The sequence below is a fragment of the Carassius auratus genome, chromosome 5 (assembly GCF_003368295.1).
Source record: "Carassius auratus strain Wakin chromosome 5, ASM336829v1, whole genome shotgun sequence".
Taxonomy (NCBI): Eukaryota; Metazoa; Chordata; class Actinopteri; order Cypriniformes; family Cyprinidae; genus Carassius; species Carassius auratus.
In genome coordinates this window covers 1547564-1564139 of record NC_039247.1, presented here as the reverse complement: position 1 = coordinate 1564139, position 16576 = coordinate 1547564, and the positions used below count along the sequence as shown (strand labels likewise).

The 16576-nt window shown below is 36.5% G+C and overlaps 3 protein-coding genes across 5 annotated transcripts; 1 reads left to right on the top strand and 2 right to left on the bottom strand.

Moving 5' to 3' along the window:
• Positions 1-1823: 1823 nt before the first annotated feature.
• On the bottom strand, positions 1824-8227 carry surf4 (surfeit 4). Of its 3 annotated transcripts, XM_026243741.1 has the most exons (6): positions 8058-8226; positions 5924-6110; positions 5778-5854; positions 5649-5692; positions 2565-2751; positions 1824-2484 (listed from the first exon to the last, which is right to left on the bottom strand). In XM_026243741.1, the coding sequence occupies exons 1-6, from the start codon at positions 8103-8105 to the stop codon at positions 2218-2220; spliced, it is 810 nt and encodes a 269-aa protein (XP_026099526.1). In that variant the 5' UTR covers positions 8106-8226; the 3' UTR covers positions 1824-2217. The 3 variants fall into 3 exon arrangements, with proteins under 3 accessions (XP_026099526.1, XP_026099517.1, XP_026099533.1); XM_026243732.1 differs by lacking the exon at positions 5778-5854 and having other exon boundaries at positions 8058-8227; XM_026243748.1 differs by lacking the exons at positions 5778-5854; positions 8058-8226 and having other exon boundaries at positions 5924-6070.
• Positions 8228-9099: 872 nt separating this feature from the next.
• Positions 9100-13407, bottom strand: surf2 (surfeit 2). The gene is made up of 6 exons (XM_026243707.1): positions 13153-13407; positions 12896-13047; positions 10262-10365; positions 9977-10183; positions 9503-9645; positions 9100-9216 (listed from the first exon to the last, which is right to left on the bottom strand). The coding sequence occupies exons 1-6, from the start codon at positions 13225-13227 to the stop codon at positions 9130-9132; spliced, it is 768 nt and encodes a 255-aa protein (XP_026099492.1). The 5' UTR covers positions 13228-13407; the 3' UTR covers positions 9100-9129.
• A 157-nt stretch (positions 13408-13564) lies between these two features.
• Positions 13565-15212, top strand: bbln (bublin coiled coil protein). The gene is made up of 2 exons (XM_026243715.1): positions 13565-13842; positions 14594-15212. Exons 1-2 carry the CDS (start codon positions 13764-13766, stop codon positions 14785-14787), a joined length of 273 nt encoding a protein of 90 aa, XP_026099500.1. The 5' UTR covers positions 13565-13763; the 3' UTR covers positions 14788-15212.
• The last annotated feature ends 1364 nt before the right edge of the window (positions 15213-16576 follow it).

The following is a 16576-nucleotide window of genomic DNA, read 5'->3' as shown; positions in this document are numbered from 1 at the left end:
ACTGCTTCCAAAAAAAGTTTCAACACTGAAAATAAATGATCATATTATTCTGATTTCTGAAGATCATGTGACACTGAAGACTGGAGGAATGATGCTGAAAATACAGCGCAGCATCACAGAAATACATTACACTTTAATGTATATTAAAATAGAAAAATGTATTTTGCATCATAATAATATTTCACAATATAATTCCCCCCCCCCCTGTATTTTTCATCAAATAAATGCAGCTTTGATGAGCAGAAGAAACTCAAACTCATTCTGATCCCAAAGTTTTGACTGGTAGTGTGTGTGTGTGTGTGTGTGTCTATATATATATATATATATATCAGAGTTGACAATTCATTTCTACTTATTTCCTTGTTATTCTGGAAAAAATACAATACAATACAACATGGTAATTAAAAGGGCTAGGTTTAATGTAGTCAGTGAAGTGCTGTTTTTAAATCAAAACACATTTCCCCCTCACATGAACATCTGCTGAAGCGCTCCACTAACTGCTCTGGTGACCTCATTACTAAACATCTCTTCTTAAGGTGCTTCCTACACACACACACACACACAGGGACACACACACACACACACACACACACACACACACGCACACGCACACGCACACACACACACACACACACACACACACAGTATTACACTAACAAAATAAAGCAATCACATTTTTTTCATTACCTGTTTATTTCATGACCTGTCCTCATATGTGTAGAGTCCAATTTATTTATAAAGGAAATTAAAAGTTATAAAAGGATTACATTAATTTTACAATTATTTGATTAAAATGATAAAAGACCAAACAGAGCAAACATGGTGATATTAATTTTCCTTGTATGATATCCATCCAACAACCACTTTTATTACATTTTTTTTTTTAATTAAAATATCTAAACTGAACCCTCAATATTCCTCTTCACATTTTTTTATATTGTTTATTAAAAAAAACATATGATCAATATGTCATGGCAACAAGCATTTCCCCATTACTTTAACTCGTCAAAATCAAAACAATTAAATTTTTTTATTATACTTAATCACTTGAAAAACGGCAGATATTTTTACAGTGCAATTTAAAAATAACATACAATTTTATTAATTTGCATGATTCTCCAGATTTAGAAATCACACTTTTAAATATAAGCCTTCCCATGGTTTTGCACATATATTTTAGAGATCGAAATATTCTTAAAAATGCCCACATTGAAATATATATATATATATAAATCTACAACTTATGGCAACATGTTTTCCAATAACTTCAGCTCAACAAAATATTTGAAACTTAATTTTATTCTACTTATGATTAAAAAAAAATTGTAAAGTCAGTTTCATAAAATGTAAATGATCTTAAAAAAAATGTTAAAAATTGCATTCAATATGATCAGAAAAGCAGCGACTGAATTTAAGAAATAGGTCGATATTTTTACAGTGCAATTTGATTATTTACAAATAAAAATCACTTTTTAAATGTAATCTTTCTTTTATAGTTTGGCCCAATAATATATTTCAGAACTTGACATGTTATTAAAAATGCCAGTAATGTGAAGTCGTATGGCAACGTGTTTTTCCATTACTTCAGCTCATCAAAATAATATACTTAAAACCTATGAATGTAATAAATCTTGATTTCTCATGCATTTTTTGTCTTATTTTAATGCATTTCCCTTAATGAGAAGCACAAGGACTGAGACTATTACCGGTAATGTTCACATGCCTGTAAACTCAGCATTATGGCTGTTATAATGAATAGCATCAGCTGCTGTGTTTACATGGTAAAGTGCTGATACTGTCGAGGACACACATCAATGCAATCATTTAGATCTGGATCATTTGTTGGTTTTGCTTTATTTTTCCGCCACGATCTGAAAACCCAAAGTCAAAAAATTCAATATAAACCTCTGAAAAAAATCAATACAGTGACTTGTTTGTCTTAGAATCAACAGAAATCTCTCAGATAGATCTGTCTCGTTCGTCCGGCGTCAGAATCAGTCAAACATCCCAAAACGCACACAGTACAGAGTTCACAGTCTGATGCCCGTCGCAAATAACATGATAAAGAGAGTCTCTCTTCTGCATAAACACGCTTTCATTATCAAACACAAAACCAGAGTGAAACGAGTCGGGATCTCCTCGATTGCTGCAACGGAAATAAGACTCCAGGATTTAACAAAGCGCTAAAAATAAAGTGTGCTCCTGGTGAACGTCTCCTCACCACTGCTTCTTCTTCTCGTCCACCGAGACGCCTCCGGGGCCGAGCGCCACCACCAGCAGCAGGCCTCCGATCACCGACGTGGTCTGGAAGAAGTCGTACTTCAGGAAGTCGTGCATGGGTTTGTAGGAAGGCACCGTCCAGAAGGCGTTGAAGTAGACGTTGATGGCCAGGAGCCACAGCACCAGCGTCAGAGCGGCCAGTTTCGTCTTCAAGCCCACGGCCACCAGGACGATGAGCGCCGTGCCCACCATGTTCTGCAGGATCTGACACACAGCACGGAGCACGATTATCTTTATATCTGCATGTGCCTGGTCTGTGTGCTGAAACACTGCATGAGACTCACGGAGAAGAAGCCGGAGTCGAAGTGCAGCAGCGTCATGAACATGAGCACCAGAAGCACACGTCCTCCCAGCTGCATGTACTGCTTCGGAGAGCTCTGTCCCATCGACGGCACGCCGGCAAACATGCTCTTCCCCTCGGAGCGAGACTCGGCCAGCAGCAGCAGCAGTCCTCCACCTAGAGCCAGGTTCCTGCACAAACACACACCAGCCTCAGGACACACACACACACCGTCTCTCGCTCACAATCTCAGCTCGTGCACACTTTGAATGACGCAGTTGAAGATGCATCGGATTGCTTTTGTGTTTCTGTGCATGAGAAGTCTGTTTTGTGCATGCATTCATGTGTTGAGGATCTGTCAATATGCAACATTAGAGATCATCAAACAGTGGAAATACCCTATTGCAGCACAGCACAGATAGTCATTTCTGACCAAAGTAATATTAGCCACCACTGAAATACTGGGAATTACTGATACATCTTGTGTCACAATTTGCAAACTGTTGTCACATTTACATCAGTCTTTCACTTCGGTCCTAAACACACACTACACACGTTTATATTGAATGCATTCACTACTTAATCATATTAACTAGTTATTATCATTAACTAAAACCATTATCGCCACTTGAAATAAAATAAATGTTAACCAAACTAAAATGTTAATTAAATAAATAAAAAATGAAAACTAATAAAATAAAAAAGTAAAGGATTTTATTTCAGGTGGTTCCTAAACCAACATTTCTTATTTTTCTTTCGATTTGAAGTTCTAAAATAAATAACAAAAATAAATTAATAACTAAATGAAAAAAAAGTAGATGAATTAAAAATAATAAATAAAATAGCATTCTCCAGTTCATTTATTTCTTAAACAGATTTACTGTGGTAAACCATATTATTATTCTTTTAATTCATTTTACTTGATTGATTTAACCTTTTTTTTCCATTTCTCTCATTCTTTGGTTTGATTCAAATTTTGTTTTATAATGTTTAAAAATTAATAAATATATTTCACAAAAATAAATAAATACATATCTTTAAAAAAAAACTAATAAAAGACAAAAAAATGAAAATGAAAATAGAAAATAAACCTGTTTATTTAAAAATAAAATAATTATAAACTGTAACAGTATCTTGATGATACAAAAATAACACTAGTATGAACAGAAACATCATTTGTTTTGTTTAATTTGAATTCTAAAATAACTTAAACTAATTAAGAAAATAAGAAAATAAAAAACACAAAATTAACCAAAACTTAAAACATCTTTCGCTCTGCGAGTTATTCTTTTTTTAGTTTTCTTTGAGTTTCATTTGTGATTCTGTCTTTGTCTGTGTGATAAACTCCTCTGCCCTGTAAACACAAGACCGGCAAATGCTTTTTGATATGAAATCATCAATGGATAGAGCACACTGTTGCATGCAGAAAGGATTGAGCACGTTGTTAGTGGGTGATTTTAACATACATGTGCTGTCCCACACATCCATAGGAGATCTTGATTCTTTTAATCTCATACAGTATGTGCATAAACCCACTCAAGTTCATGATCATATTTTAGACTTGGTTTAGTCTTTTGATCAATCTGTTGATGTTGAAACCATAAAATCAAATTGCAAGGCATTTATATCACATACAATAGAGAAACCCAGAAATCAAAGTCGACCTCGACGTGTTTTAAATGTTTGAGCCGTAGAGCGAACTATTTTATGAAATCAGTCCTTGTTGTTTAATGGGTCTTTTTCTTAATATAGATTTGGATTAAATAGAAATGTTGGTTCCTTCCAACCAACTGATTGTGCACTTGATATCATTCCAGCTAGATTAGAAACATGCATTTGATGTTCTTGAGCCCAGTATATTATCTATAATAAATAATAGCCTTGTAACAGAAGTAGTATCTAATCAGTTTAAACACGCTGTTTTATCACATTACCGGCCAATCGCAAAGCTACCTTTTCTATCAAAGATTTTAGAGAAGGTGGCTTTTAATCAGTTACATACCTTTTCCAGCCAGGCTTTAGGGCTCACCATAGAACTGAGTCGGCTTTGATCAGGGTTTTGATTGATTTATTGATTGCCATTTACTCAGGGCCATCAGCAGTTCTTGTTTTATTAGATCTCAGCGCCACATTCGAAACTATTGACCATAAGATTTTACTCACATGGCTTGAGAAGGTGATGGGAATCCATGGTATAGTGCTTAAATAGTTTAAGTCCTTTCTTTCAAACAGATATTTTCTGTAAATGTTGGTCAAGATTATTCACAACCTGTTTCTTTACTTTGTGGGGTTCCACAGGGGTCGGTTCTCAGCCCGATTCTGTTTTCTTTGTATATGTTACCCTTGCATAAATTTTTCGTAAGAATGAAATCTCATTTAACTTCTATGCAGATGATACGAAAGTGTATCTTCCATGAAAATAGTATCTTTGCTGGATTGTTTACAAGAAATGAAGCTGCAACTCATAAGTTGGCATGAATAAATAATTGCTTAACTGCTTACAACTGGTTCAAAATGCTGCAGCAAGGCTTTTGACAGGTTCTTATAAGAGAGATCATATTACTCCTGATCTGAGTTCTTTACAATTGTTACAGATTCCCTATAGAATTCATTTTAAAATTTAGTTTTTGTCTATAAATCATTGCACCATTAAAGAATTGCCGTTTTCTCTCAGATCAGCTCCCACATTAAGTGTTTTTAAACACAAGCTTCAAGAACATTTCTTTGCATCAGCATTTAACCACATCAACTCAATATTGCATATGCCTAATTCTCAAAAAATCTAAATAACAGCTAAAGTGGTTAATGGGGTATAGACATTTCTCTGTATATTGAAACTGTGAAGTTATGTTATTGTGGTTTAGTGATGTGTTTTCTGTGTTGATACTGTTTTATTATGCGTTACTTATTGTACAGCACTTTGGACAATGGTCGGTTGCGCAGAAATAAAAAGAAAGAAGAAAAATAAAAACTGAATATAAATGTGAAAGTATCTAAATGATTCTAAACTAAGACTGGTATCAGCAGAGAAACAGGAGTGACACCACATTCAGCTCCAGTGTGAACGGTGTTTATGATCTGAACCCACCTCATGAGGAACTTGAGATCCCACAGAATACTGTAGGCGACCGTCTGAAACACAGAGATGTGTTGATGAACACGTGCTGCACGCTTCAGACTCAGAACTACAGACAACAACACTGAAGCACAGACGCACCTGCAGCGCAATGATGCCAAACAGACCAAAGCAAGCGTACTGAACCAGGTTTCTGGTGAGCACCAGGACACATCCACCTGTGGACCAGACATCATCACATCAGCTCCACAGGACACTGAGAGTGTGTGTGTGTGTGTGTGACTCACCGATCTGTCCGATGAGGTTGAGCAGCACAAAGCCGGTGGCGAGGAAGTACCCACAGCTCCAGGTGGCCTCGATGTAGTCTCTCTGCTCGCTCCACTGGAACCACATGCGGATGCCGTCCTCCAGGAAGGTGCTGATGAGACACAGACGAGCGAAGTGAGGCAGATACTGCTTAGTGACCCGCAGGAACTGAAACACAAGAGACCCAAACATCACGTCACATTCATCTGATGCTCACCAGACACACACACACATGTTTGTTTTTGCGAAAATTGTTCATCCCATAGGTGTAATGGTTTTTATACTGTAGAAACTGTATATTCTATCTCCCTTCACCAACCCTACACCTAACCCTAACCCTCACAGGAAACTTTGTGCATTTTTACTTTCTCAAAAAAACTCATTCTGTATGATTTATAAGTGTTTTGAAAAATGGGGACATGGGTTATGTCCTCATAAGTCACCCTCTCCTTGTAATACCTGTGTCATACCCATGTCATTATACAGAGTTGTGTCCTGATATGTCACAAAAAAAAGAGCACACACACACACACACATATATATATTCATCTGAGGAACTCTGCAATGAAACTGCACCATCATTTGTAGCAGTATGATCTGATTTCACGTGAAGACAGCAGAGCAAGCATCTGCTGTTGTGAAACACCAGCTCCAGGTCAAACCCTCACTAGAGCTCAAAATAGCAGCAGATATAAACAGAACTCCTCAGCTCTCGACAGCAGCCAATCACTGAGCAGATACAATAACATGACTGACCTGACAGCCAATCAGAGCTCAGTTCCAGTAACGACACCGATGAGAGTTTGTGTGCTCCTTGTTAGTGAAGAACTCAATAAACAACAGGACAGACATCTAAATATATTCACCAGGGAACACTTGTTACGAAGCATAAAATAATTTGATTTGAACCTGAAATAAAATATACAGAAATGTATTTTATTTCTGGGAGATACTACAAAATTACAATAAAAATGAAAAATTAATGGCACAATATAGGCCAGTGTTATTTTCGCATTATTGAGATACTATTATGTTTTTTATTAATATTTTTGACTTTTTAAAATTTTCTGTTTTTATTTATTTAATTTTAGTTAACGTTTTAAGAAACCTTTTTTTTTTCAAAATAAAAACTACATTTTATTAGTTTTAGTTATTTTAGTATGAAATAGCTGAAAAGTTTATATAAATGACTAAAATCCTTATTTTATAAAAAGAAACTCAATGACATTAATTCCATACTACTCTTACTATTTCTGCAGTATGTAGTGAGCACACATACTGGATCCCATAATGCAATGCGCTTCCATTTCTAAAGTAACACAAACACAGATAAAAACAGCTGCAGTACATCTCCTTCTTGACAGAACTGACAAGAGTCTAACTCTTGACCCAGTAACATGAACTCCTGCCATTCACTCACTTTTCCACATTTAGATTTGCAAGAGTGTTTAAGTTACATCCCGAAACAAACCGTCAGACCATATGCTGGAAATCACACACATGACCTGAGCAAAACACACTTCACCAGCATGCAAAACATAAAAACCTCCACTAATATAATACTGCTGCAAAGCCTTGAGGATTTATAATACAAGAAACAAAGCCAGTGCACGTGTTAAAAGGTCATTATTATCTGAGCCTACTCTGATTAAACCCTCGCTAAAGTGAGTAAAGCAGTCAATAAAATAAAGTACGGTAAAGTGACAGCTGTGACTGATTTGATTTCTTAGTTTAAAGAAGACACTATAAAACTTTCAGAACAGGTTCAGCTTCTCATTTAGTATAAAAGCATAAAAACGTGCACTTGCATTCAATTTGCATGTTGTATCACAGTTACTTCCTCTCTGAATATGTTCAAACACCATCTGTTAACTAGTATTTGTCTCTAAATTCAATGCACGAACATGCATTTTTTTTCAATCGCGAGTAATGCAGAATCTCAATAGGAACATACAGCAAAGTCTTGTTATTTAGGGATATGTGAGTGACTAATGCACAAAAATAAGCGCTAACAGCCTTTAACAAAGCATAATGCGATATATTTCTCATGCATATGCAGATGTATGTCATGCACAGTGTTAATGCACATGAATAGCCGCTGTTTGGCTGGCGCACCTGATCCGCCGCGTCCTCCGCCGCGCTCATCAGATCCTCGCGCCCCATCACTCACGGATCAGCCCAGTACTAATGTAAACACGCCTGCGTCTGTCAAACACTATTCACAACTGCTGCCTGCCTAGGCCTCCTCCGTCCCACAATGCACCGCGCGGCGTACCAAAAACCCAAAACCTCCTCTGCACGAGTGCGCGCACAGCGGCCTCCCGCGAGCCACGTATACTCATCCGCGCGCGCGCACGCACCGCAGAACAGCCAGATCACCTTCAACATTTTCGACAAAATCATTTGTTTTTAGTATTGTGATATGCACATTTCATTAAAACAAGCACATTCTAAATGAACTGTATGTATAATAAAAATAATAATCATGCATCCATACATACAACTGTTAACAATAACTAGTACTGCATTACTGTATTATAATAACTAGCATTTTAATTATATATTTATATTATATATTTTCCCCACTTTTTTCTAAATATAATTGAAAACATTTCTGTGGAGTCTACTCAGACAAAAGTTTTCATTTTTGACCTCCCACTACAAAAAAATAAATCAACATTTTGAGGAGGGCTCTCCAGTTGATTTAACACCGAATTCATCTACTTTACATTTGTCATATATTGAAATACTGATTCATTTTGAAACATACACGGTAGTAGCATGTTATTTTAATATACTTTAAAATATTATTTATGTCTGAGCTGCAATGCAATAATACATGAGCAACGTTTCTAACATTAATTTTAGCATTTACTAATTATCAAAATAAAATGTTTTATCTATTAATATTTCTAATAGACCCGAGTTCACACAGAATGTAAGTGGTTTGTTTTTAAAAATTACTCTCAAAAAACATTTAAATCTAAATGTAGGATTTTTGTATTCAAATTGCATATAAATAAATATATATATAAAAAAAACTGAAAATGTCAACAGAATTACTAAAACTTGAAAATGAAGATGCTGTCAAACATGATTACATGCATCTTTGTGTATGAATATCCCATAATTCGGATCCAGAAACAATGAGAGAGAAAACGGTTTCAGTGAGTTTATTATAACTTTATTATTTTCCATTGGCTTTGGCGACATGTTTAAAACCCTTCTTCTTCTTGTTCTTCTTAAACTTCTTAGTAAAGCCAGCAGACTGAACCTAAAAAAACAACAGGAAAGATACACATTAAAGACATGTTTGTTATTATATTAGCTTTTTATTTATTTTTTTATTAGAATGAGTCTTGGCAAGTATCCGAAACAATATTTTTTTTTTAATAAGTAACGAATTGTTCTTAATGTTTAAGTTCTCTGTAATAACACAGATGTGTGACACTGAGAATCCACATGTAAATCAAACACAGATTCAGATTTCTAATGATTCAATGGTCATTGATGACGTTTAGCTTTCGTTATCACAGCAAACCTGATTCAGTCACACTCACCTTTTTGCGTTTCTGCATCTGGTTCTCTACTTCCATTTCAGACACATCTTCATCATCATCATCATCATCGGTCTGAAAATCATCTTCCTCAGCATCACTGACGTTCTGCTCATCATCCGGCTTCTTCACAGTGAACACAGACGCTGCAGACAGACTTAATCATGATTAATCACATCCAAAATAAACGTTTGTGTTGTGTTATACATTAATCTTTAATGCCAAAAACCATTAGGATATTAAGTAAAGATCATGTTCCATGAATATATTTCATACATTTCTTACTGTAAATATATCAAAACGTTTATTTTTTTTATTTTTTATTAGTAATATGCATTGTTAAGAACTTCATTTGGACAACTTTAAAGATGATTTTCTCAATATTTACATTTTTTTGCTCCCTCAGATTAAAATAAAAAAATTGTGATTCATGTGATTAATGGTAATTATTCATTATTAATGAAGAGCGGCACTGACGTGGGTAAAGATCGGACATGCTGTCTGAGGAGTCACTGTCCTCGCCGCCGCTGGAGCTCGGGGTCCAGACGCCACTGTCCTGTTTCCTGCTGGCTCGTCGCTCACTTCCTGTGGCCCGACCCTCACTTCCTGCGGCCTCTTTGGGTCTCTTCTTCTGTTTAAGCTGTACAGGAACGAACTCCACTCCCTGCCGGACACACTCCTCATCTGACCACAACAACACAAGCGCTCAGTAACATCATGTAGATCCGTGATGGGTCAAACAAACATGGACATGTGACTCACACTTCTCCAGAGCTCTCCTGTAGCGCCTGCCGCTGACGTGACGCACAACATGCTGTGGCACACGGTTGATGTGACGTAACGTGAGCTTGCAGAAGAGATGATCTCTGAGAAAATAAACACAGTGCGGACTTTAATATCTTGACAAAATGTATGCAGTTTAAGAACCCAAGAACACAGAAGGGTTAAATATATTGCTGCTAGTCTCTGAGGGTTAAAGTGTGAATTCATACACCTTCAGAAGTGTTCTGTAGCATACTGTACTGTAGTGAAGTCTGGTGTAGTGTAGTGTGGTATACTACACTATAGAGTACTGTACTAGAATATCCTATAGTATAGTGTGCTGTAGTGTAGTGTGGTGTACTGTAGTATTGTGTAGTTTGGTCTAGAATAAGGTGGTGTACTGAAGTGCAGTGTGGTGTAGTAAAGTGTACTGTAGTATAGTGTGGTGTAGTATAGTGTACTGTAGTATAGTGTGGCTCAGTATTGTGTGGTGTACTGTAATGTGGTGTAGTATAGTGTACTGTAGAATAGTGTGGTGTAGTGTAGTGTGGTGTAGTATAGTGTACTGTAGCATAGTGTGGTGTGGTGTAGTATAGTGTACTGTATTATAGTGTGGTGTGGTCTAGTGTAGTGTGGTGTAGTATAGTGTACTGTAGCATAGTGTGGTGTGGTGTAGTATAGTGTACTGTATTATAGTGTGGTGTGGTCTAGTATAGTGTGGTGTATTGTACTGTAGTAAAGTGTGGTGTAGTATAGTGTATTGTAGTGTAGTGTGGTCTAGTATAGTGTACTGTAGTATAGTGTACTGTAGTGTAGCGTGGTGTACTGTAGTGTAGTATAGTGTATTGTAGTATAGTGTGGTGTAGTACAGTGTAGTGTACTGTAATGTGCTGTAGAATAGTGTGGTCTAGTGTAGTGTGGTGTACTGTAGTGTGGTGTAGTATAGTGTATTGTAGTATAGTGCGCTGTAGTATAGTGTGCTGTAGAATAGTGTGGTCTAGTGTAGTGTGGTGTAGTATGGTGTACTGCAGTATAGTGTGGTGTAGTATAGTGTACTGTAGTATAGTGGAGTGTAGTATAGTGGAGTGTAGTATAGTGTGTTCTAGTATAGTGTACTGTAGTGTAGCGTGGTGTAGTATAGTGTGGTGTAGTATAGTGTATTGTAGTATAGTGTGCTGTAGTGTGGTCTAGTGTAGTGTGGTGTAGTATAGTATACTGTAGTATAGTGTGGGGTAGTATAGTGTAGCGTGGGGTAGTATAGTGTACTGTAGTATAGTGTGGTGTAGTCTACTGTAGTATAGTGTACTGTAGTCACAACTGTTTAGTGCTGCTGACTAGGTGCGGCTCGTACTGGCTATAGTGTACTCGCTATAGTGTACTGTAGTATAGTGTGGTGTAGTATAGTGTACTGTAGTGTAGCGTGGTGTAGTATAGTGTGGTGTAGTATAGTGTATTGTAGTATAGTGTGCTGTAGTGTGGTCTAGTGTAGTGTGGTGTAGTATAGTATACTGTAGTATAGTGTGGTGTAGTATAGTGTAGCGTGGGGTAGTATAGTGTACTGTAGTATAGTGTGGTGTAGTGTACTGTAGTATAGTGTACTGTAGTGTGCTGTAGTCACAACTGTTTAGTACTGCTGACTAGGTGCGGCTCATACTGGCTATAGTGTACTGTAGTACAGTGTAGTGTAGTATAGTGTACTGTAGTATAGTGTGGTGTAGTATAGTGTATTGTGGTGTGGTCTAGTATATTGTGGTGTAGTATAGTGTGGTGCTGTACAGCCAACTATAGTGTAGTGTACTGTAGTATAGTCTGGTATAGTATAGTGTACTGCAGTATAGTATAGTGTACTGTAGTGTGGCGTGGTATAGTATAGTGTGGTGAAGTGTACGGTATTGTAGTATAGTGTACTGTAGTGTACTGTGGTGCAGTGTAGTGTATTGGAGTGCACTGTAGTAAAGTGTACTGTAGTATAGTGTGGTGTAGTATAGTGTGCTGTACTGAAGTGTGTTGTAGTCACAGCTGTTTAGTGCTGGCTGTAGTATACTGTAGTGTACTGTACTCACGGCTGTTTAGTGCTGCTGACTATGTGCGGCTCGTACTGGCTGTAGTATAGTATAGTGTAGTGTACTGTACTCACAGCTGTTTAGTACTGGCTGTAGTATAGTGTAGTGTAGTGTACTGTACTCACGGCTGTTTAGTGCTGCTGACTATGTGCTGCTCGTACTTGCTGTAGTATAGTATAGTGTAGTGTACTGTACTCACGGCTGTTTAGTGCTGCTGACTATGTGTGGCTCGTACTGGCTGTAGTATAGTATAGTGTAGTGTACTGTACTCACAGCTGTTTAGTGCTGCTGACTATGTGCTGCTCGTACTTGCTGTAGTATAGTATAGTGTACTGTACTGTACTCACAGCTGTTTAGTACTGGCTGTGGTATAGTATAGTGTACTGTACTCACAGCTGTTTAGTACTGGCTGTAGTATAGTGTAGTGTACTGTACTCACGGCTGTTTAGTGCTGCTCGTACTTGCTGTAGTATAGTATAGTGTAGTGTACTGTACTCACGGCTGTTTAGTGCTGCTGACTATGTGCTGCTCGTACTTGCTGTAGTATAGTATTGTAGTGTACTGTACTCACGGCTGTTTAGTGCTGCTGACTATGTGCGGCTCGTACTGGCTGTAGTCGAACTCGGCCTGAGCGCACAGTTTCTTGTACTTGTTCCCCGCGGTGAAGCGTTGCAGCTCGGCGAGGCTGCAGGGAAACTCGTGCGCGTTCAGAGAGCAGCGGATCTGATGGATTTCATACAAATAACATTCAAAAACCCGCTCTCACCATTCCAGCTCTTCACAGCGATCATAAGAACACACATGTGAGTTTACTGTCATTATTCTGACCTTCTTCGAGTCTGTGAGCTGAAAGCAAGGATACTTCTGTAGAAACGATCTCAAATCTTCCGGTAAATCCTCCATAACAGCAGAAATAAAAAACTAACGAACTAAGCCTATATAAGGGAAAACCTGCTATTTTAATTATTACCAAAGCAACACTGGGAAGAAAATACACCAAACCTCAAACTAAGAGGATAAACGCTTCTGTTTTGGTGCACATGTTTCGCAGCGCGACGTCATATAAACACGACGCTGACGTAAGACCAAAGACTGTCCAGCGAAATGCCAGAAACGATTGTTTTTAAAGCAGCGAAGTCGTATGAAATTTTAAAGTAATCTCAGAATTTATATATTGGCTCTTATATAATCAGTATTTAGAATAATGAAATATTCGGAGCCGAAACAGCAGCAGGTTTATATTTCTGATGAGGCGCGTTATTGGACGCTCGCGACAGTCAGCTGATACTGAGCTGTTATAATCTCCTTTCGCGTTCACTCTTATTTACCGTGTACCCTTTTTAAACACACATGTAGCATATTTATAAAGACGTGAATATTATACATTCTCTTCTGCGTGTCTACTAATTGTATGTAAGTGTCTAAAGAGTGTTGTAAAGATGTCTGGACCGAACGGAGATCCTGATGTTTCAGTTGATGATGGAATCATTGAAGATGAAGATGAATTCAACGAAGAAGGTATTTATTAATGACGAGCTTAAAACATGCGATCTCAATCTCATTACTGTAACATATCTCTCCAATGAGTGTGTAATTCTATTATTCTCATGATTTTAATGAAATTATTTTTAATAGTTTCTGACTAATGCTATATATATATATATATATATATATATAGATAGATACACATTTCCAGTTATATATTTTATATATATTTTCACTTACTCTTCAAATTAATAATGAAATAAAATCCAGTAAAAAATGTAATTAATATTGTTTTAATATTTATTAACAATGATAAAATATAATATAAATTATTTATACATGATTATAATTATCATGAGTAACATATTCATTTTAACTTTTATATAAAGATTTTATTACATTTGTATTGTACCTTTCATTATATTTAATTTAAAAATAATTTTATATCAGTATTTCTTGATAATTATATAATAAAAATTATTATTAAGAAGTAATTTTTAAATATGTGTGTTTGTGTTCCTAATATAATTTTATATAGTAACTACATCATTTTAATATTTTTCATTATTCATTACAAATTATATATGTGTCTGTATAAAATTAAAATGTATTATAATGTGAAAATAATAATAAATACATCTAATATAACAGTGTATAACATATGCAGTAAAAACAGTTGGAGTCAGACTGTATTAGGTGCAATATGGACGCAGGGGTCATGTGTTAGAATGAATGTAGAGTGAGTGAGTGAGGTCTGATGTGTGTCTGTCTGCTGTTTGATCAGAATACGCAGCGATCGACTCCATGCTGGATCAGATCAACTCCTGTCTGGACGACATCGAGGAGAGGAACGACGCTCTGAACGGGAAACTGCACGAGCTGCTGGAGTCCAACAGACAGGCTCGGAGAGAGTTCAGAGAACAGCTTCCTCCTCCTCCTCTTCCTCCTGATGAAGAGTCAGAGTCCACCGGAGACTAGAGGAACACGTCTCAGAGCACCACTAGTGTAGAACATGTGTCGACTGTCTAAACTGTGCTGTATTAGATTAAAGCCTCGAATGGCTTATTACTTTCATATGAATATGTGACAGAGTTAATATAGTCAACTGTAAGTATGCAACAATACAGATAGTATTGTATAGATAAGCCGTTATTATCCTGGACACCAGAGGGCGCCCTCGCGCTGAAAATCTACCCATGCATCACGGAAGTAATAGAACTGAGGATGTTCCAGATATACTTGGCATTACATTTCTTTCTGATTCTGATAAAGACAATTACTATCATCGTACCTGAATAAAAAAAAGATAAGTTAAGATAACGATAAATGTTTTGAATGATGAAAAGAAGGGCAATAAACACTCTCCCGTGACGATATGGGAGTATAAATGTATTTCTAATGGACGTATTCTATTCTGTCTCATTTTGTGATAAACAGCCACATCAAGGTCTTTTTCAAACACTCGACTGATGTTGTGAAGTACAAACTAGTTTTAATGTTCTCTTTTGTTGGACGACAGGTTTGTCATCAGAAGGGAAGACGAGTGGATGTGTGGCTTTTCAATCCCTAAAAACATTTGTTACTTGAAATAGATGACATTTTTAAAATAAAAATATATAAAAGCATTACCTATAGATGGCATAATTTATCCTTTAAATTGTTTAACAAAAATAATACGAATATAAATAAAACCAATGCCCACATATTGACAAAAAACCTACTAAAAATTAGAAAAACACAAAATTACTAAACGTTAAACTTTAACTCGACATGAAAAGAGAACATATTAGAATATAAATGAACTTAAAATCAAAACAAAAAATGTTAAAAAATATATTAAAAACAAATGAGTTCAAAATATTAAAAGCTGTAGTAGCATCTCACGATACTAAAATAACACTGATATGGGAAAACAATTATAAATAAAATGATAAAGGATGTAAACATGTTTTAAAGGTCATAAATAAATCCAGGAGTCATTGTAATCATCAAATATTTTAATAGAAATTAAAACGAGCCAAAAGCAGCAAACAAACATGGAAAGAACATGAAGCGCAGCTGTCAGCTGTTGGATAAAACCTGGCTCTGATCTGACGGTCAGCTTTAGGATTAGCTTGCCTTAAACCCCAGGGGTCATCTGCTCATGATGAGAGTCATGATTTACAGTTATTCCCTCCACATCAGTCCTGAATCAGAGCGACTCCACTAAACAAACAGTGACTACTGGGAACCAGTCTGATGGCTGCTTTTCAAAAAACACAAAACTTTTGAGCGGTTCATTTAAAACTTCAACATTATTCTGGCAATGACAAACTAAATCATCAAATGAAGCAGCAGCGATCATACAATCAGTAACATTTACTGTAATCTGAATACAGTACAGAGATCATCTCTAGATCTGATCACATGCATCTGATGATCAATGTCTTCCTGTCGAAGAGAACACGACCTGCTCACATTTCACCCCAAAACCAATGATAAACAAAAAAGTACTTATGCATCAGGGTGGTGTTGTTACACTGCCGGTGATTACAAATACAGCATAAATGTAATTACAAAACAAAGATCTGGAAAAAAAAAAAAAAAGTAAAAATGTGTTTAATTGTCATGTAAATATGGTGACAATGCAACAAAAAAAATACTAAAATTGGCTTAAGTTCAGATGCCCATTTCTTTGGCTTTGGGGTGAAATGCGGTCTGATGCTGTATGGAGTGAGAAGAGTTTAGTTGTTAATATAAAAGCTGCTGGTTTTGATCGAGTCTGCTG